Raw genomic sequence first — 27773 nt, forward strand, 5'->3', positions numbered from 1 at the left:
TTTAAATTCATATTGCAATTTTTGGAGCGTAAACCTATGTTTGGGATCATTAGAGGTAATTAAAAGTCTATCATGATTCGCAATTTGTTTTTTTAAATCTTTAATGGATGCATTGAAAGTTATGTTTTCATGTGCCATAATGGAAATCGTAACCCCCCCTAATGTAAGCTTTAAATGCATCCCATCTGTTAATTAAAGAGGTAGAACCTTTTTGATTAAATGAAAAATAATCTTTAATGGCTGATAAAAGTTTTGGTTTGTTCTTTTCATTTAATACAATACCAGTGTTCATTCGCCACCTAGATTGCTTAATATATGTGGATTCTAAATTCAAAAGTAATGAAACCGAGACGTGGTCAGAGATATCAATGTTACCAATTTGAGGATCTGTGACAGAATTAATTAAGTGTCTAGAAATTAATAAACAATTAATTCGAGAATGGGAGCTATAAGGGTTGGAGAAAAAAGTAAAACTTTTGTCTGGGGGAAATCTAATCTCCATATATCTACTAATTTAGTGGTTTGTAGAGAAACTTTGAATGCAAAATACATTTTGGAGGGGTGAAATTTAGTACGAGAAAGTCTATTCATTAAAAGATCAGAAATTATATTAAAATCCCCCCCAACAATTAGAGGAACATTTCCAACCTTTAAGACCTCTGTAGCAAGAGTGGACCAGAATGTAGGGTCATCTGCAGTGGGACCATAAACATTTAATAAAAATAAGAGTGTATAATGAATTTTAACTTTTGCTTATCTATATCTACCATCAGTATCAGAATTTTTGTTCATAATTTGACAGTGTAATCGTTTTGCAAACTGAATAGCCACACCATTTCTCTTGCCAGAAGCATGAGAGGAGACAATGATATCAACCCATTTCTTTTTCATATAACCTAAAATGTTGTCATCAATGTGAGTCTCCTGAATAAAATAAAATATCAGCGTTACACCTTCCTAAATAATCTAGAATTTTTGTACGATTAACTGGATGACACAATCCTTTGACATTTAATGACACTACTTTCAGTTTATGAGCATTAGCCATGGTAGAAAAGTATAAGAAATGAGACCCAGACGAAAGGTGTAAGTAAAAGAAAAGCAGAGAAGATATCGGAGGAGAAAAAAGAAGAGAAAAAAGTAGCTCTAAAACAGACCAAAGGATAGAAAAAAGAAAAGACATGGGCAAAACGACAAACTGAATACACAAATGTAAAATGTGAAACGCACACACGGTTTACAAGTATGGCCGGAACCACTGAAGCCCAACAAACAAAAGTCTTAGTATCCTGTCAGAAAAGACAGAACTGTTATAACTCAAATATTGGAGTCATGAGTATCCATTGAATACTGACATTGTTGTTCAATAAAAAATCTCAAATCTTCAGGACGATGAAAAGATTTAGAGAAATTATCCTTCCAGATATGCATCGTCGAGAGTCAAAAAGTCCATACTTGAATCCAAAACGTCGAAGATGAGGACGGAAAGCAGAAAATTCTTTGCGAATTGCAACAGATTCTTTGGCATCATCTTGATGAATAAAGATCTTATTTCCACTAACCATCAACAAAGGAATTTCTCGTGCTGCCTTTCTGATTAAGACCAAGTGATGGTGACGAAGAACCTTAAAGATCATTTGTCGTGGTTTGCAGTGCTGAGGGTTTCGATATGAAGGAATTATGTGAGCCTTATCTATTTCAAATTTTTCAGGAAATTTAAGCTGCGAAAGACCAGGGAGCAAATTTTCCAAATATAATCTGCAGTTAGCTCCTTCAACATCTTCAGGCAAATTAAAAATGCGAAGATTGTACTGCCTGTTGCGATTTTCCAAATCCAGTAATTGAGAACACAAAGGTGACATTTTTGCCACTAGAGGAGTGAAAGAGTCAATTTTAGCCTTATTATCCTGAATTTTAATTGAATTATCTGAAATTTTCATGGATAAACTAGCCATTTCTTTGCGTACATTTTTAATTTCTGACGCAATGGATTCAGTATTAACTTGCAAAGCTTGAATCTCCTCTAATATTAAAGATAAGGAAGGTTCAGATGACTCCTCAACCTTAGATATAATAGGAGGTGGAGAAACTTGATGCCTCCTTTTATTATTAAAAGTAGCTTTATTTTTCATTTTCTCAAAAAATAAAAATGGACACAGCAAAAATAAAAGAAACCAGCCCAAAATGCTGCAAATATTATGGAAATGGGTGAAAAACAACTGGTGCAGCAGCTAAAAATAGCTGTGGGCGTGGCAAGGCCCAAGCCACGCCCTTTCCTAGAATTGCACTCCACCCCCCTGACTGAAAACCCTGCAGTTCCTCGGAGGTGGGCTCGGTCCAGGCGCAAAAAACAACTTCTATGGCTCCAAAAACGGCTAAATTCGCTGTATGAAACAAGTATGCAATCCTGAGGCTTTCCAACCACTTTTCATGTGATCTCTGACGGGAATCGTCGTAAAGTTAGTGAAAACGGGCACAAAAACGCGGTAGTGTAGGAGTGCGGCGCCCATCTTTGTTCGCGCGTTCGCGCATCTCTAAATCTTTTCTTAACTTACCCAAAAGTACTTAGGAAATACCCTAATATTGTGAATGTAAGCATAAATAGGTAAGTATAGGTTTACTAGTCTTAATTTCATACCTATGTATCTTGAATATATGCATATAGTAGGAGGCAATTTTTTTATATACATGGCTGCAGGATTTGGAAAACTCTGCGTTTAAAAGTTGAGCGGGCACCATCAGAAGCATCCTTAAGGAAATTGAATCTAACCTTGCTTTTTAACCCTTCCATCTGAATAGCCTTTCCCTTTTGGGCAGAATCCTAGTGCTGGGAAGTGGCGTATCAAGGGGGGTTGGGCGGTGGGGTTCGCCCAAGGAGACGTGAGTGTTGGGGCAAACAAAAGTGCTTAGAGCTTTTGCCTCAAAGAAAAAAAGTACTGCAAAAAAGTAGTTTTTGTTGAATTAAAGTGTGCATGTCGGCAGTTTGTGTCACGATTCTGGGAGGAAGCTCCGAATAAAGATTTGTGGTTCATGTTGTTTTTCTTTTCAAAACACACAATGTTGCAATTTCTTTCACTTTCCATAACTTACAATCATATTTTGTAATTGTTGGGTTTTGAGGCTCTCTTAGAACAGACACATTCTGCTCTACAGGTCATTAAAGTAAGCCTGAAATCCCAAACGAACGCCACAGTCCAGCTCACTCGTCTCGCTCTTGAACGGTAATCCTGTTCACAAATGCACACGCTGACACACTTTACAGTGAGTCAAGTGCCATCTTTGTGTAAATACTCACACTTCGCCCCCTAAATATACACCCCCATTCACGTTCTATACACAGACTTTGGATATTCTAAATACGTTATACACTGACCATGCCAATGTATATGTCGCTCGTTGTGAGCACTCACTATATTTTAAAGACATCCATCCAGGCCCTCAGGCACCGAGCACATGCTGGAAAGCATCCAGAGCCCTCTGCACACACCCCCATCACACGCTAAGGGTAGTGTAGAGTGTCCATCCAGAAAGTATTCCGAACGCAGTGTTAATCAATATGCAAACTAAGTCACAATCAATACATTAGAATACAGACATGAACACGCTCAGCAGACATCTGGAAATACTTAGAAATACAGAGCATGGTGCACACTTAAAACACTGACTTCCCCTCACGCTGGCCATTCCCAGCAGACCCCTTAGTACACTGTCACTAGTACAATACCCCGATGTACATTCAATAAAATCCAGTATAGAGGTACATATTTAATTTAGTTTATGGTCTGTATGTACGGGCTCCCATGTTTCTGCAGTATACTGATTCGCCTGTATAGTCTACATAGATAAACTCCCAAACACACAATATTCACAGAGTCCTTATATTAAACACACAGATCCGCTTACCCACTCAGCATGCAGGCTCTGTGGTGCACAGCACACTCGATGTACGGACACCCGTGCATACACTGTATATACTGTGTAGGTGTGCATTCATTACAGGGGTCGCATCCCTTTTCAAAAAACATATCCAGCACATAAATAAGTATTGTGAAAATGACAGTTCAAACTCACTATTTGCATGCATGCATGTGGTGTACAAACGCAAAGATGCCTTCCTACACAGAAAAAGGTGCAGACTCTGCACAAGGGTCTCCATCTCAAAGTAAGTGCACATTTTCGAGTGCATGCTCAGTATACGGCCACCATAGTCATGGGGTATGCAGACAACGGCACGTATTTAGTATGCAGACCCCAGTCAAGTCAGTGTGCAGCTCTTGGTACACGATTTTAGTCTGTAGACCCCTGGTTCACTCGGTATACCTCCCATGTGCACACTCAGTATACCAACCCTGCCACATATTCAGGACACGGAGCCCCTGCATATGGTGTTTCAAGATCAGGGGCACTAGTTGTGCACACTCAGCCATTTGACACCTAGCGCATTCTACGGGGAAGCACAGAATACAAACTATTCTCCCTAGACATGCAAGCCCAATTAAGTAAGTATAGAGCCATCCTGAATGCCCAGTACACAACACGCCGTTTGCAAGTTCACTACATTAAATGCAACATACCCCCTGCAAGCGCAGGATGTGTATATTGACCTACCCTGCTGATTTGCACACGTTCCTCCCGTGAGGACCAGGAGGGCCCAGATGAAACCCGACCGTTGGGAGCCCTCGGGGGCCTGAAGGGTACAGCTCCGCCGGTCCCTGGGCGCCGGGTCGGCCTCCAAACCCATCTCCAGGCAGATCAGAACTGAGCCTGAAACTTCTTCTAGAGGCCCCCGAGGTCACGGCCCCTGCCAACATACGGCGTATTCTTCTGACTCCCGGTCAATCACTCAGAGAACAAAGATTGCTCAAAAAGAGCACCTCGGAGGAGAGCACAAGGAATCTCGGTGCATCTGGCCATCCTCGCACACGCCCGTGATCTGCAGTAAGCGCTGTTCGGTGCTTTCTAAGGCTGCTTCTTGCACATGCCCATTACCTAGTGTGGATGTGCTTGGGGGCCATACCAGAGCACAGCTGCTTCCTCTTGCATGTGCCCCTAAACTGCAGAGGGCACCGCAGCACATCTACTGTTCATTGCATGTGCTAAAAGGATAAGATCACCGTAGCACATGTGCTAGTCCAGCCAAGGGGCATCTCTTACAGAGAGCACCCTAATATTTCTGCTGCTCCTTGCACGTGCCCATCACCTGCAGAGGGCGCCCTAGTGCTTCTGCTGCTCCTTGCAGGTGCCCATCACCTGCAGAGCGCGCCCTAGTCCTTCAGCTGCTCCTTGCACGTGCCCATCACCAGCAGTGTGGGATGAGGGGCTGATAAGAACCTCAGAGTGCAGCACGTCTGCTGCTCCAGTCTGTTCACATGCCCTACACCAGCAGCGGGAGAAGGTACGCAGAGCTCACTTTAAAGCAGAGCCCCAGAGTTCAGCCCTTCTGGGCCTGCAGCGGGAGTGGCCAGGGGTGAGCCTCGGAGGCGAGTCCATCTGCCACGCTTTGCGCATGCCCGCCAGCTGGGGGTCTCTTCAGCATCTTCCCACCTCTCCGCTCCCATACGGCTGATCAGATTAGGGCTCTGAAATGTCCCCTTTATGCTGGTGAATGTTAGTCTGCATGGAAACGCGGGATGCCTCTGCTCACATTATAGAGTACAGTTCGCAAGATGTGAAGCACTGGGCCGGCCGGAGGAGGGGGCCCCCAGGCTTATATTTTGAGATTGCTTACATTTGCAACAATGGACTCCAGTTATCTGACGGGGTGGGGAGGGCCCCGCCACCCCAGCCTCTTTCCCAGCTCTCCCCACTACTGTAAATCTTCTGCTCTGAGAAATGGAACTGACATCACAATTTAATTAGCGAGCTGGAGAGGCCCCCTAATGCCGCACTGCCGGAGCCCCGTTAGGCCCTGGCTTCTGTGCCACCGACCCGGAGAGTAGATGGAATTTCACCCAGTTTAATCTCACCTGCTGGGCGCGTCTCTGTATCTGAATGATTGCATGGCTGGACGAGGAGCCAGGCAGTGGTAGGAATGAAGTCCCGTGTGACAATCCACAAGACTGCTGGGGCACCATTCCAGCCCCAGAATACCCGGCATTCCAGCGAATGCTGCAGCACAGCTACACTTCCATTCAAAAACAAGTGTGTGCGCGCCTCGGTGCGGCAGCAGGGAGAGAGGAGGGGGCCTGCGCCGGTTTCCCTTGCGGGAGCCAGCATGAGACATCTGTTTGTAATTATTAACAGATGGTTCCTGCTCGCTCCCGCAAGTGAATCGCCAATGTGCACGTGTTGCCATTGAATGCAATGGAACGCCTGCACATTTTGGCATTTAAAGTCGCATCGATGACAAGTCGCCTTCCTATGCAGCGCATGTGCGCTACGTAGGCCGAGACCTAAAAAAGGACACAGCACGCGTCCTCTTTAATGGAAAGTCTACACGATGAAAATGGGTGCATGTAAAGCACAGAATGCAATGACAGACCACGGTAAAAACTGTCTAAATTCCGTAATTGTTGACATTTCTCCACTAGTACCTCCCAAAACACAAGAATGTATGTGAAAATATAAACATATTTGTAATCTAGACAATATAAAATGACCTGTTATGAGATATTTCATTGGAAAAGGCTAACTTGTGATGGTAAAATAAACCAACAAAAATAGGAAGGCATTTTTTTTCCTACTCCACTCTTAATGTGCTTTTCCACCTAACAGATGTGTACGATGCACGCCGCATGGCATAGCTTCCGCTTCTCCATGCAGGAGTATACAAACGCCCCGTTGCCATGGCAATCGGAAAGGCGGATAACAGTTTGCAGCGACTGTGCCACTTGGCAAAACCCTGTCAATACCGCCCACCGCATGCCACCTCCTTTAAATACCTTGCACTGAGTGAATTAGAACTGTTACCATACAGCCTGTGAAGGGTGTCTCGTGCAATGTGTTGGGCGGAAGTAAACACTTGTTTGTTGACTATACATTTATGGCAGGCAAGGTTGGTACGAGGCGGCTGTGGAGACAGGCACCAGACGTAGATGTTACCTGGGTAGATGTGCATTGGAGGAGTGTGTGTCAGGCCATGGAAGACAGGTTCTCCAGAGGTCTGTCTGGTCACCAGCAGGTCAGAGTGTCGCCCCCGGAACGCCCAACCTCATGCATGGTGGTCCATGGAAAAGACACAAGAATGAACGCATTTGCCTCGCTCCCAAGCCATGCATAACACACTCTTGTAAACTTTGTGCAGCGCCAACCATCTAGGGCTGGACCCTCGAGCTGCTCTCCATTGAACCCTGTAAGTTGCATGTGGCTTAACAGCCAGAGCGGCCGACTTTGATGCAGAGGAATCAGGTTCGAGTCTGGCGGGCGTCTCAAGCATCCTGTGATTGTAGTCAAATCTCTTAATCTCAAATGTAAAAAAAAGTCTGCCTGTCATGGAACTGGTGCTTATGTAAAGCGCTCTGATACCTTCAGGTCGAGTTCGCGCTATATAAAACTGCATCAAAAATAGACATCCAGAAATATTGGCCAGGGACTATTCGACATAGACAGTGATGCCACCTCATCATAAGAAGGGCTGTCACAACTTTATCATACCATCCTTTAAGTCATAGACGGGGTACAGATTGCATTGTAGCTGATATATGCATCTATGTATATGGTGTGTCTTGTATATATTCATTTATTAAACACACACCGGCACAGCAAAAACATTCATGTTAATTCATGAGCATACATTTGATAGCTAATGCATGCATCTATACATATTCAATGAAACACAAACTACGGAATGCAAATCTTGCTTTCGTTGACTGACGTGCCCTTCGAGGCCTCTTAGCGGAATCAAAGGCAAACAGATGACAGGACCAGCAGTTCATGCACTCTCAACCACACAGACACATCACACATTGAACACCCAGATACAGCACGTATATAGAGAGAGCAAAAATGTGAAACACACAAACCTCATACAAAAATAAAGCAAGCAAACCCCTCACAAAAAAATATCTACCTCACAGAAATAACACAGTTCCACAAGGAAACATCTAACTCAAGGGGCAGAATCGTTATACATAAAATAAAAAGAATGACTTCCACCATGCAGGTCTTGATTATGCATCTTTGGAAATGCACTGAGCTTACGAGACATCGGGAAATAGGCACATGGTTGGAAGCTCAAAATAACAAATTACTCCCAGTAAAAGTACTGTCCTGACCATCTACTCCTGATACAAACCGGTATGCATCAAAGAACTCTGAAGGCAAACCTGCACACAGTAAAGTAGTGTACATGTTAAGCGCCCTCCCACTCCGGATGCACGCTAGCATGAACATTTTGGGGGAGATTTATGAGTTCTGGCGCATCTCTGCAAATCAGCAGGGATGCGCCAGAACTGATGCGTCACGCAATTCCCTCCTTGCGGCACCACAGATGCGCCGCATTTACAATGCGGCGCACCATGGTGCAAGGAAGGGCAGATGCGTGACGCATCTTGTGGCGTACGGGCGGCGCATTGCTGGAGTAGCGTCGCAAGTGCGACGCAACTCCTGCAATGTACAAAGGCCACCCATACATAACGTGGTGCGTCACTCCTTACGCCTGCTTCAAGCAGGCGTAAGGATTTGACGCAGCAGCCTCGTAAAACTGACTCAGTGAAATCTTATAGATTTCACTGCGTCAGTTTTACGGGGCTTTCCTACGAGGAAACTGCCACCCTGCGACAGAACGCCCACATGAAACCTGACACAGGATTCATGTGGCGCAGGGCTTTACAACGTGACGCATCTGCCTAGATGCGTCACGATGTAAATAGGTCGCAGGGATGCGCCACGTTTCCACGCCGTTGCATCACGCAACGGTGGCGTAAACGTGGCGCAAGCCCGTCATAAATCTGCCCCTTAATATCTATATGTAGATGGTGCATACCAGGAAGAATCCGTCCAGCAGAAACTCTGCTTCATGTGGTGTAGCTTAATTGAAGTTACACGTAGTGCTACCCAGGTACAGGCAATTTAAATGTCCCATACGCCAGAAAATATATCACTCAAAATGCCCAGAATGCAGACAAACTTACTCTGTTCTCTTCCCAATGAAATGCAAAATCTAAAATATGGCTGATCATTCTGACCATCACACACTGTAGAAGAAAATGCCACCCAGCTGAGGCTACAGGACATAATCGGAAAATCCTCACTCATTTCGCAGCTGCGCTCTTGTGCGCTTTCTAGCAAGCTGATCACCGCAAAGTAGCATTTCTCAGAGCCCCAAAATGTCTCGGCCGAGACCAGCGCATGCGCTGGGTCAGGCTGAGACCTAAACATGAAATATAAAAGGCAGCAGTGTCTATTGGCTCACGCTCAAATGTTAATAAAAATGCCTGAAATATGTTTTGACCCTTAAATGGTTCCGAGTTAAGATTGGATACACATGTAAAGTAATTAGTGTATACAATTCTTAGTATCATCAGAGACGAAGTTAAGAGCCCCGTTTTCTCAGTATTGCCTAACAGTCATAAAGGGCAAACCTTCACTGTCTATATTTAACAGTGTTTCTGAGAAATGGGCCTATCAGCTGACAATTAATCCATGGCACAAGTTAACAGAATCCCCGGGAGCTTCGTTTTATGACTTTTTTTTAAATGATTAGAATCAGAAGCAACTCGAGACCAACCTTTCCTCAGCATGAGATGCACATATACTCCATTAGTGCAAGTCACCAGGACTGGTCACATGACTTTTGTAGCATGGCCTAGCTGCTATATCTGAGATGCTCTGGTGTTTCAATGCAGTGAGCAGGTTGAAAGTATGCCATGCTAAGCTGGACCATGAACAGAACATAATAGTGGCATTCAGTAATTCAAATAGACAAGGCTGACTGAACTAAAACCCTGTTCCCTTCACAAATGCTTACCTTTGCTTCTCCTGTCTTTTGAGAGGCCTAATGCCCGACTTGAAGAATTTATAATTTCAAATTAAGCTCCTTAACCCATCATGGGCAAAACAATAAGAAACATTACATCTCTCTAAAACATCTTGATTAGACAGAGATATCGATAGCACACTGACACTTAAGGCTTCCCCTTCCAGAGATACACACAGAAGCCAATTATGCAACATCTCTGGAGATTGCTCAGCAGTCGCAGACTTAATAGACTGAAACATAGCCTAGGAGTCCAAACAAAAGCCACAAAATAGGGGACGCGTTTCCTCTTGACTTTGTACTGACCATGTGACTTGTAATACATAACTATTGGATATTGGTCTATTGAAGCAAGAGTTAGTTAAACATGGTGAAATGCTGGAAGAAAAGTTATATTACACATGTTTAAATGGTCATAAAAGCAATGTCCTGATTTAAAAAGAAAGATGTTTATACTTATATTGTAAAATGTTATAGTTCCACTGTTTGATTTCTAATATAGGCACCGTATTTCTATGGATGTTTTGGCCCAGCTTCAATTCTGCAATTGCTGATGCGGGAATAGACCAACAGAGAGCCATTATCAACACATACTTCTCCTTGGCTGCCTGCGTGCTCACGGCATATGCATTCTCCAGCCTGGTCGAACACAAGGGCAAATTGGATATGGTAAGGAGGCATTGCTACCCTAAAGACATCAACACGCTTGCAGGTTGGCTGCATTACGATGCATGTAGCATTGACACATTTTATGTTGTAACATTGGTTGTTCCCAAGCGTATGCTCCACAGATTCTGTGAAAGTTTCTGTGTAATTGTTCTAAAATAGTATTCTGTACACAAAGGGCCAGATGTAGGAGAGAAAATACCGGTCGGTAACGGCCGAATTCGGCCGTTACCGACCGGTATTTAGGAATCGGCATGTAGGGGCCAGTATTTTACAGAATCGGTAAATTTACCAATTTGGTAAATTTACCGATTCTGTAAAATACCGAATCGGTAATTTTACCGATTCGGTAATTCCACATGTAGGTGGCACTCCTGAGAGTGCCACAGGCCCTTTAGAGTCAGTATTTTACCACCCAATCCTATTGGGTGGTAAAATACTGAATGCAGGTGTGCATGCACATCTGTGCATGCACACCTGTGCCATGTGGCACACAGACATGCCCTAAGGGCTTGTCTGTGTGTCACATGGCACACATGCCTGTATTTGGGGTGCTAGAGGGTGTCAAAGTGACACCCCCTGCACCCCTGCAGGATTCGTTATTTACCGATTCGGTAAATACCGAATCGGTATTGCCCATAGATTTGTATGGGCTTCAAGGCCCATAGGAATCCATGGGCAATACCGATTCGGTATTTACCAAATCGGTAAATACCGAATGTTTCCGATTCGGAAAATTAAAATTAAATTTCACCTACATCTCCCATCTTCTATTTTACTGATTCATAAATACCGAATCGGTAAAATTCGGTATTTATGAATCGTTAAAATAGAATTACCTACATCTGGCCCATAGTCCCCTGTTCGTATACTTGTGCAAATTAACAAAACACGAAAATTAGTAAAATCCAAAACCAAATTCGTAGTAGAAGAAGAAATCTGTGTTAAGTGTCTCATGCACCAAGACTATGAAGACATTATATTAGCTATTTTTAAGAGATATTAGGAAAAGGTTTGGAGTCTGGAAATAATAGTTATACCCTTCGCCCTCCAGTTTGTTCAACAGTTGAGGAAGCTTAGTCTTTCAGACCTGTTAAATTTACTATTCCAAATCCAAACAGATCAACAGTAGGGAAAGCATTGTACTTAGGAAGGTAAGCAGGGTGCAACAGTAATGAAAGTCTTGGACTTCCGAGGGGTAAGATTTACTATTCCTCCTCCAGTCTGTGCAACAGTAGGCAAAGTATTTCACTTCAACCACATTAAGTGCTTGAATCATTGTATATGTAAATTATTAATAACCTGTTTGGAGTTGGAATAGTAAATTTAAAATGTCTGAAAGGCTAAGCTTCCCCTGTATATATATTACCTACTGGCGGTCACCAGTAGGTAGTTATAGTTAGGACCTAATTTCCATAGGAAAAGCATTTTTTCCCAATAACTTTGGCGTTGGTTGAAGAATCTTCGAGAAATGTTCAAAACTAGTGATCAGCTCTGGTCAGCTCCTGTCTTGAAAGTTTCTGGGCGGGGACTGAGATAAAAGGGGGGTCCTAAAACGCATTTTCCCCATGTTATTTTCCAAAGGAAACTTTAGACAAAGCTACAGCCCAAATTGCTGAACAGAATTACACCAAACTTGACAAAAAGGTAGCCCTTTGTTCAGAAAGAGTCCATTTTGTTAAATGGTTTAAATCAATTCAGTAGTTTTTTAAAAATGAAAGGAAAAAGAACTTTTTTATCTGGACGGAGCCTAACCACACATCTTATTGTGAAATCTGATTGGCTGTCAGCACTTCATCCAAGAAGTGTTGGCAGCCATCTTGGGACCAATATACAAGGTAGCACCTCTTTAAAAAGCATTGCAGTGAATGGAAGGTTTTGAGGGTCACCAAAAATAGAATGTATAAAGGGTGATAAGACTGTAGTTACATTATAAATCATTTCTTGATGGTACCATACTAATTTTAGGAATTGTGGTGTGTTCTAAGGTGATTTTACCCTGTGAAAAAGCCTTCTGCTGGGATATCATGAATCATGTTTAACCCCTTCCATGCTCATGACGAGCTCAGCTCGTCATGAGGCACAGTGGAGCTGTGCTTATGACGAGCTGAGCTCGTCATGAACAATGAGTATTCAAGGAGTTCAGCATCCAAGGAAAATTGCTGCAGAAGTCAAGGTGTTAAAGAAAACTATTTTCTCATACTTTTCCCAAAGAGGTTTGGAAGGTGATCTAGAAGCTACAATGAGAGCATTTTTTCTGTAAATTCACTTTATCTTTCTCAGTCATGTGAGAATGAAGTCTGACATTCTCAGTAAAACATATACATCCAACAAGGGCAGAGACTGACAGTTAATTCCTTTGTGTTCTACTGCAGCTTCCCATAGCGTTCTAAAGAACAACTAGAGCACTAACAGTCTTACTTATGACAAATGTATTGCACACCTGAAGCCATCTTGATTGGAATAAAGTGGCAACTCTTAAAACATTTAATACAAAAAAACAAAATGAGTGCGTTCATTTTGCCATAGAAATTATGATTAGTGATGCAGAAAGAAAAATGAGGGCACATTTTTTGCGACTTCTCAAATCCTCTTCTTTTTCATTAAAAAATTCTGACATGCAGACTGAATCATGCACTTTCTTTTTTTTTATTTCAAAAAGATTTTATTGGAATTTTTTTGGGATACAGTACAGATAAAGTGAAGGCAATACTATGTCGGTGTACGCCGGTGATGTTACAGCAGGCGTGTCGCTGGCCAGGTTGGTTACATTAAACTTCGATGGCTACCAAGAGGCTTGGCGTTTTCTGTCATCGGTGGACTTATGCCCTCGAGGGGGAGAAAGAAAGTGGGGGAGAGAGAAGAAAAAAGAGGACAGGGTGGGTGACGTTTTTAGCTGCTTACTTCCAGAGTTTGCTCTGTAGGGAGGTTGCGTGTAGGGTAGTCTGGCCCTATGGTTTGCCTTTGGAGGTTTGTGCAACCACAGGTAGTTGTCTAATGAGTGCCACATCGCTCCCTTTGTTCTTGGGTTGGGTGATTGTTTTGATGTTATGTTGTGCGCCCCTCTGAGGTAGGTGATCCAGTTGAGCCAGCTTTTGAAGGATGCTTTCACTGTATCGTTCCAGTTGTTTAGGATGGTTTTGACAGCCGCTGTGAGCATGAGATCTATCAGTTCGCTGTTGTTCCTATATTGAACTTCCGGTGACATGAAGGCGGTGACCACCTCTAGGAAGTCTGGCTGCAGTGAATGACCCATTATGTGTTTTATGAATTCCCTGATCTTACCCCAGAATTATTTGACCTTAGAGCAGTAGAAAATGAGGTGTGCCAGGTCTCCTTTTTGTTTGTGGCAATTCCAGCATAGGTCATTTTCTCGGAGCCCTACGGCTGCTAGGCGAGCTGGGGTCCAGTTCGTTTTATGGAGGAGCCAGTATTTTGTTTGCACTAGGGTAGGGGTGACTTTGTTTGCGGCTGCTGATGTCCAGAGGCAAATTATTTCTTGCTCACAGAAGTGCCTAGTGTGTTGGGCTTCCCAGTATTCTAGTGTCTTGACGTGTAATCTTGTAGATACTGGGCTTAGGAGTTTGTATAAGTATGATGTTTGGTGGCCAATTTTGTTTAGGTTCGCTAAGTACTGCAGAATAGATGGGGTCTCTTTATTGAGATTCGCCCTGGTAAGTGCCGCTCTAATTTTTAGAAAGTTGTAGAATTCAATGTCTGGTAGGTTGTGCAGTTGTTTTAGGGTGTCAAATGTGAGAGGGGTGCTGTGCTTTTCTATCTGGTTGGGAGTGGAGATGCCTCTCTCGTACCAGGAGCTGATGTTGACTATCTTGTCTTTGTATTTTATTTTAGTGTTGAACCAGATGGATTCTCATCTCGTGTTTTTAATGCCCCTCTCCATTCTTTTGTCAACTTTGAGGAGGGCGTTCTTGGTGTTTTTAAGTATGATGTTGTTGGACTCTGTGAGTTTATTTGCTGTAAGTAGGGCTAGGGGGTCGAGTCCATTTAGGATTTTTCTCTCGAGCGTCTGCAATGCCGCTGTATAGTCTTGTCTTGGTGAGAGCCAGTGTATTCCTTGTGTGGCCAGGCATGCTGGTTGGTAAGGTTGAGACCGCCTAAGTTTTCACTTAGTTTTAGTTTCTGTAGGCTTATCCTGGGTTTTTTGTCTCTCCAGAGGAGTTTGTTTGTTAGACTATCTTACGCTTTGTGTAAAGCGGGCGCATACTAAGCAGGTAGTTAACCATGGGCGCTATCATCATTTTTATTGTTTCCACTCTGCCCCACCAACTGACAAACTTTGGTGACCATGTGTTTAGTTTCTCTTTCACCTTGTTTAGTATTGTCTTTTCGTTGTGGTCAAGTGTTGATTTGGCTCCTTTTTGCCAAGCTAAACCTGAGGTTCCTAATACTGCCCTAGTTGTGTGTACATTTTAGGGTTTGCATTCCAATTTGTCTCTGTTGAGCTTGTATCCCAATACCTGTGCGTATTCCTCAATGGTGGACATTAGGGCTGCTATTGAGGGACCCTGATTTTCTGTTGTGATGAGTATGTCATCTGCAGAAGCGGCCAACTTCACTGTATTGCCCCTTATCTGGATTCCTTTTATTTCAGAGTTGGATCTGGTCATGGTCAGCTGTGGCTCTAGGGAGAGTAGGAAGTGGGCTGGGGAGAGTGGGCATCCTTGTCTCGTGCCTCGTCCTAAAAGAAGTGGCTTTGAGGTGTCTCCGTTGACTACCATCCTTTCATCTCGTTATAGAGTGCCATCACCATTCTTCTATACTTCTCTCCTAGTCCGAACTTTTGCATACATTGGTCAAGGAAGGGCCACGACACCCTGTTGAATGCCTTTTCAGCATCGAGTGCGATCATAGCAGCGGGTTTGTTGTTGGAGGAGGCGTGCTTAATTTAGTGGCATAAGAGTCTAGTATTGTCATGGGACATCCTGTTTAAGAGGTAGCCCACCTGAGAGTTGTGTTTTAGGTTTGGGAGCAGGGCATTTAGTCTTGCTATTAGAACTTTTGCATAGATTTTGCAGTCTACGTGTATTAGGGATATGGGGCGGGAGTTTTGCGGGTGTTGTGGGTCTTTGCCTTCTTTAGGGATGTCTATTATGTTTGCCTCTGCCATTGTGCTTGTCATTTTCCCTTTCTGGATACAGTTTGTGAAGACCTCTACCATTGTGGTTTTAATTCGGCGGAGGAAGTGTTTATAGAACCTTGCTGTGTCGCCATCCAGCCCGGGAGCCTTGTTGTCTTTGAGGGCTGCTACCGCTTTCTCTATCTCTGCTCCGTTATGTCTTGCTCTAGTGTTGCTCTTTGTGCATCCGACAGCTTGGGAAGCTTGTCTAGGAGGCTAGCTCCCCTGTCCCTTTTAAGGTTCTTGTCCTCCCTGTATAGATATTCATAGAAGTGTCTAAAGACCTTGAGGATTTCTCTGTTTGATGTTTGTAACTTCTTATTAGTGTCAGTTATCTCTGAAATTGCTTGTCACCTCTGTTTGCTCTTGAGGTATGAGGCTAGTGCTTTCCCTGCTCTGTTCGCTGTGCATAGGTTTATTGCTTTATCTTTGTTTATCCACATGCCTGCTCTCTCACTCAGAATCCTGTTGAGTTAGTATTTCTTTGTAGCTAACTCTGTGAGGGTGTTTTTGCCTGTTAGGTTTGCACTATGTGTTAGACTGATGTGTGAGGGGTCTGATATCGTTCTTGGCGCTATTTCTGTGTGGTCTATGAGGTGTGTGAGAGAGGCCGAAATGAGGATGTAGTCAATCCTGCTGTATGAGTTATGTGGGTTAGAGTAGAAGGTGTAGTCTCTGTCGTCTGGGTGCTGGAGTTTCCAGGGGTCCTTCAGGTTGAGCTTGGCACATAGGTTCTTCAGGGTATTTTGCTCTTGCCAGCAGTGGCTGACTTTTTGCGGGTGCCTGTCTATGGTATGGTCTAGTACTTGGATGAGGTCTCCAGCTAGTATCAGAAGGTCCTCCTGGGGAAGCTTATCCAGGCTATTTTCAACATTTCCCCAGAATTCCTTGTCCTCTGAGTTGGGCCCGTAAATGTTGGCAATGTGGATTATCTACCCCCGCTTGAGGCTTGTTATTAGGATTCTCCCTTCCTCGTCTGCATAACTGTCATGTAGCACTAGTCTGGACTTTTTGTTTATTAGTGTAATTACCCCCCTCTTTTTGTGGACCGCTGGTGAGCATAGTGAATGCTCTATCCAGTCGATGCGCATCATCTGCTGCTAGTTTAGTTTCTTGGAGCACGCACACATCGCTTTTCATTTTGCCTAGGTACTCTATGACTTTCCTTCTCTTTATTGGATGGTTGAGCCCTCTGACATTAATGGAGACTACCTTAATGCTTGGGAGAGTTTGGTTTATCGTATTTTGTGTCATTCCCTAGGTTGGGTATCGCTTTTTGGTTGGATGTCCTTGTATGTATCTGGTAACCGTACATCAACCCTCAGCCCTTCCATAGCTGATACTTCCCTGTGTAGCTTGCTCTGTCATGCTAGCTGGTTCGGTAAGCGTTTGTGTCTGTCCGTGAAGAAAGGGGAAAGGGTAGCAAAAAGATGAAGGAAAGGAAAAAAAGAAAGCATGGAAAATTAAAACACCTGTACTGGTGTCCCCCCCCCCTCTCCCCCCTAGGCCCCCCTCCCTCCACTCCCTCCACCCCCCTATGATTGCATTATGAGCATGCAACAGCAAAGTTCCCATCCCTCCCTCTCCCCGAGGCTTGTGTTGAGCTTAGTCCAAGCCTACTTTAGAATTGTCGTCTTTGTGGTTAGTGCTTAGCACCATGGAGCGCCTACAGTTATAAAGGGTATTTGAGAGGTCCTGATGCTCTACTGTACCCTCATTGAACAAAGCCTGGGCACGTGTCTCGTGCTCCTCGCTGATGCACTGCTGGAAATGGGATTCATCACCCAAATGTATCCAATTAATCAAAGTACTCCTCAAATAGTCTATTGATACCTTAATTCTATTACTTATTTTTACTTTTTCGACTTGATTCATCGTTCCGGAGACAGTAGGATTACATCTGTACTTTTTATTATTCAACTTTTCTTCACCGAATGTGTGCTTTATCAGTCTTTTTACACCGGTTTGTCTCTTACAGATGCATCAATAATGGAGTAAACAAACCCAATGCATTTCGAGCCTTCAAGGCTCTTCGTCAGGGGTTTCTGTAACAAGATGGGAAAATCATCTTAACTGACCGATACATTAAAGTAAACTGCAGTAAAATAACATGACATTGACAAATGAGTGACAAAACCATAAATGCCTACTAAAATGTGTCGACCCAAAACGCCACAGTGTCCACCCCATGTCTGAAACCTACAATTGCTAACAAGTGTAGGTCGTAGTTGGCATTTATGGTTTTGTCACTCATTTGTCAATGTCATGTTATTTTACTGCAGTTTACTTTGTTCAATGTTATGAAACCGTGGTAGAGGCGAACCACGGTTCACTGCTTGCATGCACTTACAAGGAGATTTTCAAGAATGGTTTCGATTAGAAGGAAAGGAGTGCACTCTCACACTCGTATTGGCTACTGTACCCTCAGGCATCCGCTCGGTGCAACCGTATTGTAGAGATAGATTGTTGCTTGTAGAGGTAGATTGTTGTCTTTTGAGGTAGATCAGTTGCTCTATTATTTGCCTGTTGATTTGCGTTGTGGTGTCTTTTGGATCTAGGTTAGCGTTGCGTCTGAGTCTCAGCTATGTTAGTTGTTCATCCTGCATTCTGTTTCAGTGTTGTCTCTTGATGCTCTCCTTTTCGCCACTCCTGGGCTCTGGGCTTCCATATCAACTGGTGCTGGGCCTTGGAGGTATCTTCTCAGTTTGTTAGGGTCCTCAAAGACCAGCGTGCGTCATTTGTCAGTGATTCTTAGCCTGTCTGGGCCCGCAAAGCTGAAGGTGACATTGTCTTTCCGCATCCTATCCTTTAGCGCTAGGAATCCTTTTCTGGTTTCCACTGTTTGCGTTATTATTATTTTGTTGCCGTTCCATTTTAGGTTCGGGTTTTTACGTGCCATTGCAAAGATCGCTTCTATTTGATTCAATCTTAGGGGTTTACAAATGATTGGTCGTGGGCCACGGTCTTGAGACGGTTTGACAGCTGGCACTCTGTACGCTTTATCTATTTCAAATTGTCTATCAAACTTGATGCCTGTTAGTAGTGGTATCAGCTCTTCTATTGAGGCTGTGCAGGATCCAGGTTTGTCTTCTTCGCCCTGTAGGATCCCCAACAGTCTTATGTTCCCCCTTCTGCTGCGGTCGTCTTGCTCTGCTAGTTGTTTCTGGAGTGTTCTGGAGGTTTTGGCAACAGATTGCAGGGACTTATTTGATTGGGCGTTGTCGTCCTCAATGTCACTGATGCGCTTCTCTGTGGCATCTATCCTGCAATTGGTCTTGTGTTGGTCCGTTCTTATGCTTCTAGCTCCAGTTGCATATTGTCTATTGTTTCTTTGGTGGATTTGGCCAAGTCGTTACCTTTGTTGATTTTTTTGAGGTTCATGTCCAGAGTTATTACATTTTTTTGCTTTAGTGGTTAGTCTGGTTTGTCTTTCCTGTATTTCTTGATTTTGTAGGTTAGTTTGCTCTCGTGCCCTGCCATCACTGCGAAGCCTCTTCTGGCTAGGTAGCTGTCTACTCTTCCGTCTTTCTGCTGTGTGGTGAATAGCTTGGTTGACCCCCTACTTCGTTTTGTATCACCCTTCCCTGTGGCTTGGCGATCTGTGGTCTGTACCTGCTCGGCTCCCGGATGGTCCTTGTCCTGGTCTTTGCTCCTGCCAGTTCTCCTCTTATGTCCACGTTCTTTGCTTTGGCTGGTCTTTTGCCATGTGTGAAACCCGCTGTTTGTCTTGTTGCTTACTTTGTTGCTACGTTGGCTTCCCAGCTCCTGTGTGGGTTCTTATATGGCAGTGTTGTGTTGGTTATTAGGCCAGTGAGTTCGCTGTTTGTGTTGGTCTCCTTTCCCGCAAGTTGCAACTGGCGGTGGATTACTGCCTGCAGGTGTTTCCATTGTTATGCCCAGTGCACCTGTCGGCCCGGGTTTTCCCCTGTTTGGAATTGTGAACACTTATCCCGCACTTCTTGACCTCCTCCTCTTTGATCCTCTCTTGCCTGACTTCCGGCAGGAGTGAGCTGTGTTTCTGTATCAGGATGGCAGTCCTAGCAGCGCACTACCATTCTCTGTGTGGTTCCGATCTTGTGTACCGCTTTCTTCAAGCCGCCTGCCGCATCCTTTACCTCCTGTCTGGCTGCCTTGGCGTTGGTTGGAGCTATGGGGGTTAAATGCACGTTGTTGGCTCCTGTGGCCTTCTGGTCGCCGTAATTTTGCTGTGTACCGGAGCTAGGAAGCCGGTGGGTCTCTCCAGGGAGAGCTTTACTACAGTGATCTAATCAGCAACTAGAGTGCTAACATTCAGAATTGATGGCAAATGTGTGACAATCTGAATGCCTACTTGATGGAATCAAAGTAAAAAACTGAAAGTATTTCCTACTGGAGGAGACTGCAGTAAATGAGGAAATTAGGAAACTTCATAACAAATAATTCTCCAAAGATGGCCACCAGAGACAAAAGATCCCAAATATTACTCAGATGTAGCCCACGTGTCGCCCAATGACAGAAGTTTGCAAAACACGTTTTATTTTTTGTGTTTTTGCAGTTTTATATAGTGCAGACTGGTCAGGTATTGGAGAGCTTTACATGAGCATTGGTTACATCGCACAAGGACAAATTCATTTTGGTTGTACAGATGGGGAGATTAAGGGCTAGATGTAGGTAAAATAGATTTACCAATTTTTAATTACCGAATTTTACCGATTCGGTAATTAAAAATCAGTAAATCTAAGCGGTGGACATGTAGGTATTCCAGATGTGCTGGAATACCGATTCGGAAGTATTCGGTATTTACCGATTCGGTAAATACCGAATCGGTAATGCCCATTCATTCCTATGGGCTTTGAAGCCCATAGGAATAACTGGGCATTACCGATTTGGTATTTACAGAATCGGTAAATAACGATTTTCACAAGGGTGCAGGGGGTGTCACTTTGACACCCTCTGGCACACCCAAAACAGGCTCGGGTGCCATGTGGCAGGCATACAAGCCCTAAGGGCAGGTCTGCCTGTCACATGGCATAGGTGTGCATGCACACATGTGCATGCACACCGGAATCAGTATTTTACCATCAAATTGGATTTGATGGTAAAATACTGATTCTGTAAGGCCTCTGGGACTCAGAAGAGTCCCACCTACATCTGGGAGCCTCAGATTCGGTAAATTTACCGAATTTTTATTTCACCGATTCGGTAAAATTACCGATTCGGTAATTTTACCGAATCGGTAAAAAAATGCCCCCTACATACCTGTCACCCATTTACCGATCGGTAATGGCCAAAATCGGCCGTTACCGATCGGTAAATGTCCTGAAACGGCCACCTGCATCTGGCCCTAAGTGATTTGACCAAACTCACAGAATGTCAAGCTGAAGCAGAAACTCCAACCTGGGTCTCCATTTGCAAAGTCTGCAGCTCTGGAAGTAACACCACATCCTCTCCCCTAAGTGCAACATTTAACCAAGTGGTCAACTGGATAAAAAAACATAAAGATAACAAATATTTTAAAAGTGCTTTGTCGCTATTTGAAAACTCAGAAAATATGTCTTCATTTTAGTTTTTTAGAGCACTAACCCTAATTTCGATGCAAGTATGACCCCATAAGAAGATGACAGAGCTGCATAGAACAGGTTCCCAAGCTGACTGTCTTTCTAACCTCCTCAATGTGTCCCTTCCAACATAAAATCTTAGCGACAGCTCTCGGTTCTTTTCCCCATCAAATTTAAAGTCCAAAAATATTTCAAAGTCTCTTGCACCATAAAAATTGTCCAAACCGACAGCATGTCTTGGTGCGAAAAATAAAATTCATGGAACCCTCCTCACCCTCATTTGCACAGGCTCTTTTATACCCTTTTCGCTAACTATCTAAACCCAATTGAAACTTTTTAGGGTCCACACTCATTTCTCATTGGTCCTTTAGGGGTGGTGAAGATCACCTCATGTCCTCCTTGCTTAAACCAGTTCATGATTTTTCAGAGTCACGGCAACTTTTTCTCATGACTTATTGCTCACATTCGTACTTTTCTATTATTTCTTGTATCCATTTCAAACATTCAAGTTTTAAAACTTCTTCCTTTCCCAGACTTTTAAATGCAGGCAATTTTGGCACAACTCCCGTTCATAGGCCAGGCGGGCCTTGACATTATTGCTTCGGGCATAGGCCGTACACTCGTGGATTCTTATTTCATTTGTGCATGCGTGGGGGCCATCTTTGGATTTTATTTCCACCATAGCGTTTAAACAGCCACTTTCAGACTAGGCCGTGCAGGCCAAAATGGGAACTAATATGAAAACAAACACAACAGAAATTAGATATAGAATTTTAGCCCTTCTGTTTACCTCCCACCATTCTAATTTTCCCATATTAGGTGTTACCTAGGAAAGCAAACATATAGGTGGTATTTTACTTACCATCTGCATTCTTTTTCCCACAATAATACTTCTAACATAAGCACAAAACACATCCATTTACTCTGTTATGTCTACATCATCATAGCTCTATATTAGTTCGATTCATGGTTTTTATTAACGAATTAGGGTTATGCAAAACAGCAGTTCGTTTTTCCCACGTCTTGTGTCTAATTCAGGTGTATTTGGGTGATTAGTTTACATGCTTCATACAATTAATATTATTACTGTTATGAGAGTATAACTTTACAAGGGGTACACAAATCTTTGCCTCTCCCCTGCTCCATCGGGTACTACAACCATACATGTCAACAGACCCGATTCAGCCAGGAAACGCCCAATGTTTTTAAGCCTACATGGGCTTTATTCGATCTGCCTCCTGTCTACCATCTTCTCTTTTTCAATGCAAGTCAATGGGGAAAATCAATACCCCAGATTTTTTCAAAATCCCCCTCTTACCAAGTTTGAAATGTTAGCAAGTATGGTACATTGGATCATGTAAGGCAGGAGGAATTGGGGTAGGGGCATGGGCTCACATAACAGAGGACCGGAGGGACATGGAGAGGTGCACCAACCTGACTATACAGGGCAGGCATCAGGGTTTGCAGTAGCACAATACACCACACAGTGCATGCGGGTGGGAGTGCAGCACAGCAATCCATAGAAAGCAATAGGGAGGGGACAGGACCATGCTCATGGACAACAGAGAACAGAGGGGAAAGAGGAAATGGCAGCTATATGACCATAATGGACAGACAGGAGAGAAAGCTGCAGCATAACGGACCATAAAGGGCAAGAGGGAGGGATCAGGGGCATACCAATGGAACAGGCAAACCAGGAGAAAGGGAATAGGGGTCTGCACATTGAAATCATAGGGCAGGGAGCAAGGGGGCAGGGCAGGAGCGGCAAGCTGACCATGGAGGCCAGGCAGGATGGGAACTAGAAGCAAAACACACCCTGGAGAGCAACAGTGACACGTTAATGGTATACACACAGCCCATGGAGGGAAGGTGGGAGGAGGTCAGGAGCAGCTAGCTGACCAAACGGGAAGGTGGGAGGGGCTGTGGCAGCATAGAAGACCATGCATAGCAAGCAAGAGGGTTAGGGGCAGCACAATGGCTATGATGGACAAGAAGGAGGGGGCAGGGCCATGCACAAAGGACCATGGAGGATGGAAGGGAGGGGTAGGAGCTGGGCACAGACAAGACAGTTCAGGGGAAAGGGCTTCACACCAGACCAGGAAGGACAGAATATTGTTGCAGTAAAATGGACCATGAAGGACAGGAGGAAGGGGATAGGGGCATGGAACGTGGACAGACAGGGTGGAGGTGGCAGGGACAGGTTACAGTCATCTGACAATGCAAGGCAGGTGGGAGGGTAGTGCCAGCTCAACAGTACACTTGGAGCAGATAGGAGGGGCAGGTCCATGGAACATCGTGGGCAAAAAAGATGGAGCAGGGGCATGCACACAGACATCAGAGGGCAGGGGGAAGGAGAGTAGTAGCAGCAAGCTAAGCACAAGGGTGAGCAGGAGTTCAATGACGGGGCAAAGAATTTGGCAATGGAGGGCATGAGGAGAGGACTGGGACATCACGCTAAATGAAGAGCGGTGGCAGCACATCAGACCACGCATGGCCGGAGGGATGAGGCTAGTGCATGGATTCAGACAACAGAGGATAGGGAGGAGGTGGATATGGGGCAGCAAGCTAACTGTTCAAAGAAGGCGGGAAGGCCAGTGGCAGAACAACAGCCACACAGGGCTGTAATAAGGGAGCATGGATATAGACTTGGACAATGGATGGCTAGGAGGAGGGGAGTCAGGTGCAGCAAGCTGGGGTGCGGGCAGCACAATGCCAGACCAGGCCCTGCTTCCAAACCCCCACTATCCATTGTGATATGCATCTTACTTAACGTAAAAAAAAATTGAAATTTTCTGAAAAAAAACTACGATTACAGGGGCGATATAGTTAGACTCAGATTTCTCATACACAACCAGTGAAATTCAGCAGTTATAGGGCCAGATGTAGGAAGCCAATTTCCGGTCGGTAACGGGGTATAACCTGCCTTCCAAGGCAAGTAACAATTTGACGATAGCTTTCTGGTAGGGCAAATAGTGCACATACCTCATAAAGCTAAATTTTACAATCAAGTATGTAGTCATGTAGGTTATAAAAGATGTTGTTTTATTAGGTTCAGACCGGGTTACAGGTAAACCAGGTACAACCCCACCAGGCGCAATATCCTGCCATCCAAGCACAAACACTCCTAATGTTCCAACTGTCATATGACTTCACTCACTGGCTGAGCAGCAGAGACTTTGAACTCTGGGGAGGATGCATAGTAACCAAGTCAAGTCACAACACTTAACTGGGATAATGCTTATAAGGAATCTAGCAAATATATGAAGAAAAAGAAGCTTTTGTTTGTTCAGGCTGAGGTCTGTTCTTTAGACACATATTTTTCAACACAGCACCAGTCGGAAACCATGGTTCTTCCCAGTTAATCTTCGCAATGGGGAAACATTGAGTTCATGCAATATAAAAACAGAAAGTCTTTCATCCTTTAATTTAGATATCTGCACAGTTATCAAATGAGAGGTTTGTTGTCTGGCCATGGCAGTGGAGGAAGTATCCTCTCTTGATTGCTGGATCAGTTTAGGCAAAAAAAACAGCCACTTATCTGAGAAGAATTTGGAAGACTAAAGAGTGTAAGTTAACTACATACAAGGATAGGAGCGTAAATGACACATGGGCTGAAGGTCTCCTGAGGAAGGGGTGTGGACTAGGGAGACAACTTGAAGAAAGCAGGGTAAATACAAACTTTACTACTGCTTTAGTTACATGTATTTTGCTTGAGTCTAGAGCCTGAGTCAAAAGTGATGAACGTATAATTGAAATCAGTTATTATACTGTAAATATTGTTACTCAAACATTGTGAAATATATATATCAATGTTTAAATTATTCATGGGCAAATTATCAGTTAAAGCAGGGGGAAAGCTCAGAATGTTTATTCGTTTTTTGCTAGAAAAAAGGAGTAATTTTTTTGATATTTTTTAGCAGTTCACATTCCTTTAATGTTGGATTATGTTCCCTTCTGCTAATACATACCACAGACTTGTCCATTAATAGCTGAAGTGAAAGGCATTTCCCTGTCTTGTGTGGACCATATGTCAATGAATTATAGCTTTTGTGATATCACCATCAATTCACAAAGCTCAACTACTAATCTCCAGCTCAGTTACATGGTGACAGACCTTGAAGAGGATCCCCGTCACCAATGCTATAGATTTGAGGTAAATATTTGAAGTCACACATGTGACTCCTTATAAATCTTCCATACATGATCCCTCTTTTTGCAGGCATTCCTCAACTCCACGCCATCTTGCCTACTACTGAAAAAGAATTTCAAAGAAAGTTCACATGGACAGCAAGCTAAAATGGAAACATTCAGTGATTGTTAACATTCCGCACCCCCATATACAGTAGATCCCTACTGCAAAGACTGAATCAAACATCTTGGTCACTACACTTGAGATGGTCGGATAATCACTACTACACAGCTTTGTAAAAGACCTACAGACAGCATGAATTCATTAGGGCAGCAATATTTCTTCATGAACGAGTATGTCCTGGAAAGAAAATTCAAGTTTTTCTTTTAAATTTGTAAACCTCATTCAGTTGTAAGCCACTGTTTATGGGTAAAATGGGATTACCATAAAATGTGTGGTATTTGCCTAATGCTTGTATCAATGCATCACCTGTGGGTAATTCATCACGTGTATGCTTTAATGCTTCATTTAGGTCCATATCCAAAATGCCACTCTGGCAGGTGGTGTTGCAGTGGGAACCTGTGCCGACATGAATATCCACCCCTATGGAGCCATGACCATTGGATTTATTGCAGGAATCGTCTCAACGCTTGGATTTAAGTTTTTGACTGTGAGTACTTTAAGAAGAGAAATAATTCAGCCAAGAGTTCAGACTTGGATTGAAAGAAGTCTCTATCTTTTTGAGTTATAATATTTTTAAATGTTCACCTTCAGTGTGCCTGTCCTTGTCTTTATCCCTGCATAGTTTCAACCAAATAGTAATTTTAGTGTGCTAGCAGGCACTCCACTTTAAATACGCACGTTCCTTTTGACGTCCCTTTTTACATTATAAAATAAACTGAGATTTGCACTCACATCATCTTGTATATGAGAATATTTATGAACTGACCACTTGTGGCCTGGAGCAGTGCCAATGGGGCTATTCAATTACGGCCAACTACAAATGAGCCTGTGTTTTTACAGCTCAAATGTCTGGGCCTGGAAACACCAGACTGGTTTTACTCGGTGGAGATCAGCACCAATTAAATCTACAAGTGAAGATGGGCAGAAAATACATGTTTTCCTACCCCGAGGTGCCCATCCTGTCCCCCAACCTACACACCCCACCAGTGCTTTCCCCCCACTAGATATTAACCACGTGTTCTCATAGCAGGAGTGAATATCTACATCTGTGTTAAAATGCCCAGAATCAGGGCAATTTGCTGAAAAAAAACTGGTAATCCCTTACTCAGAAGGTTCTTTTCTATTCTGGAGAGATTAACTCATGTGTACTGTTAACTCACAGAGAGATTCAAGCTAGTAATGTGAAATCCAGTATTGGTATCACCCCAATAAATTACCAGGGACTCGTAACGAGGTCCATGTCTGTAGACAGGAGAGTATATACTACCCAAATTCCAGGCCAATTATATATTTATCCCCTCTTGAACCATGTTCTAATCTATCATTGCTAAATGTCTCTCTGTTGCTTCCCTCCCAGGTCCACACTTTATTAATATAACGTACAAGTAAGTAGAGAAAATTAAACACATGCACTTAGTAATAATTGTTGAAGGAAGAAATGCATTTTAATGACATTCTCTAAAGCCACAGAAACATACTGGCTTATTCTGTAAACTGTGAATAAATTACTATGACCTGTGTGCACAAATCATGAGGTGCTCCCCACAACATACATTTGTAGTTGTGTCTCTGCACCACTATCCACCAAATAAGAACTACAGGCTGTGAAGTGGATAATCGCCAACCTACAGATTCTTGTGAGAGGAAACTGGATATGGGGAAAAACACACTAAAGCTTAGTGAAGGTCTCCCATCTATTTAGATTGGTAGACCTCTCTCTCTGTCTTGCTCAAAGGTGTTTCAAGGGAGCACATTTGCCACTGATACAGCTACTGCACTATAATGACCAGGGCATATCATTGTATATGAAAAGTATACAAGTGTACACTCTCATAGTATAATCCAGTGTCACTCATCAGATGCTCCATAAGCAATAGCGGCTAACAGGCCCAGAATGTATTGAGAACTTAACCGAGCTTTTAAGCACTAGGTGACACTGAGGTCAAGCAGCAATCGGGATCGAAGACACAGGCTGAATCAGATGCTTCAACAAGTGTGAAACCAGAGAGGAATGAAGCAGGAATGGGAAAAACAAAATAAGGGTGCAGGTAACACCAAATACAGTGAGCAAACTGAGTATACAGGAACCGAAAACAAGAAGGTGTGAGACAGTTTATCCCCACTAGCTGGCTCCTAAAATGATCCTGGATGAAGTCCTTCAGCTGATCTGATTGGAAGGCTATTTCCCCTTAGCCTGGAAGACCC

At 43.6% G+C, this 27773-nt stretch overlaps 1 protein-coding gene across 1 annotated transcript in view; it reads left to right on the forward strand.

Annotated features, from left to right (window-relative positions):
* The window catches only part of RHAG (Rh associated glycoprotein), a 193267-nt gene that overhangs the window by 98081 nt on the left and 67413 nt on the right, over positions 1 to 27773 (forward strand). The window contains exons 5-6 of the mRNA XM_086926205.1: positions 10419 to 10585; positions 25918 to 26055. Coding sequence (XP_086782331.1) covers positions 10419 to 10585; positions 25918 to 26055 — 305 coding nt within the window. The remainder of the gene's footprint in view (positions 1 to 10418; positions 10586 to 25917; positions 26056 to 27773) is intronic.

Source organism: Lissotriton vulgaris, chromosome 6 (genome assembly GCF_964263255.1).
Source record: "Lissotriton vulgaris chromosome 6, aLisVul1.2, whole genome shotgun sequence".
In the NCBI taxonomy this organism is placed as follows: domain Eukaryota; kingdom Metazoa; phylum Chordata; class Amphibia; order Caudata; family Salamandridae; genus Lissotriton; species Lissotriton vulgaris.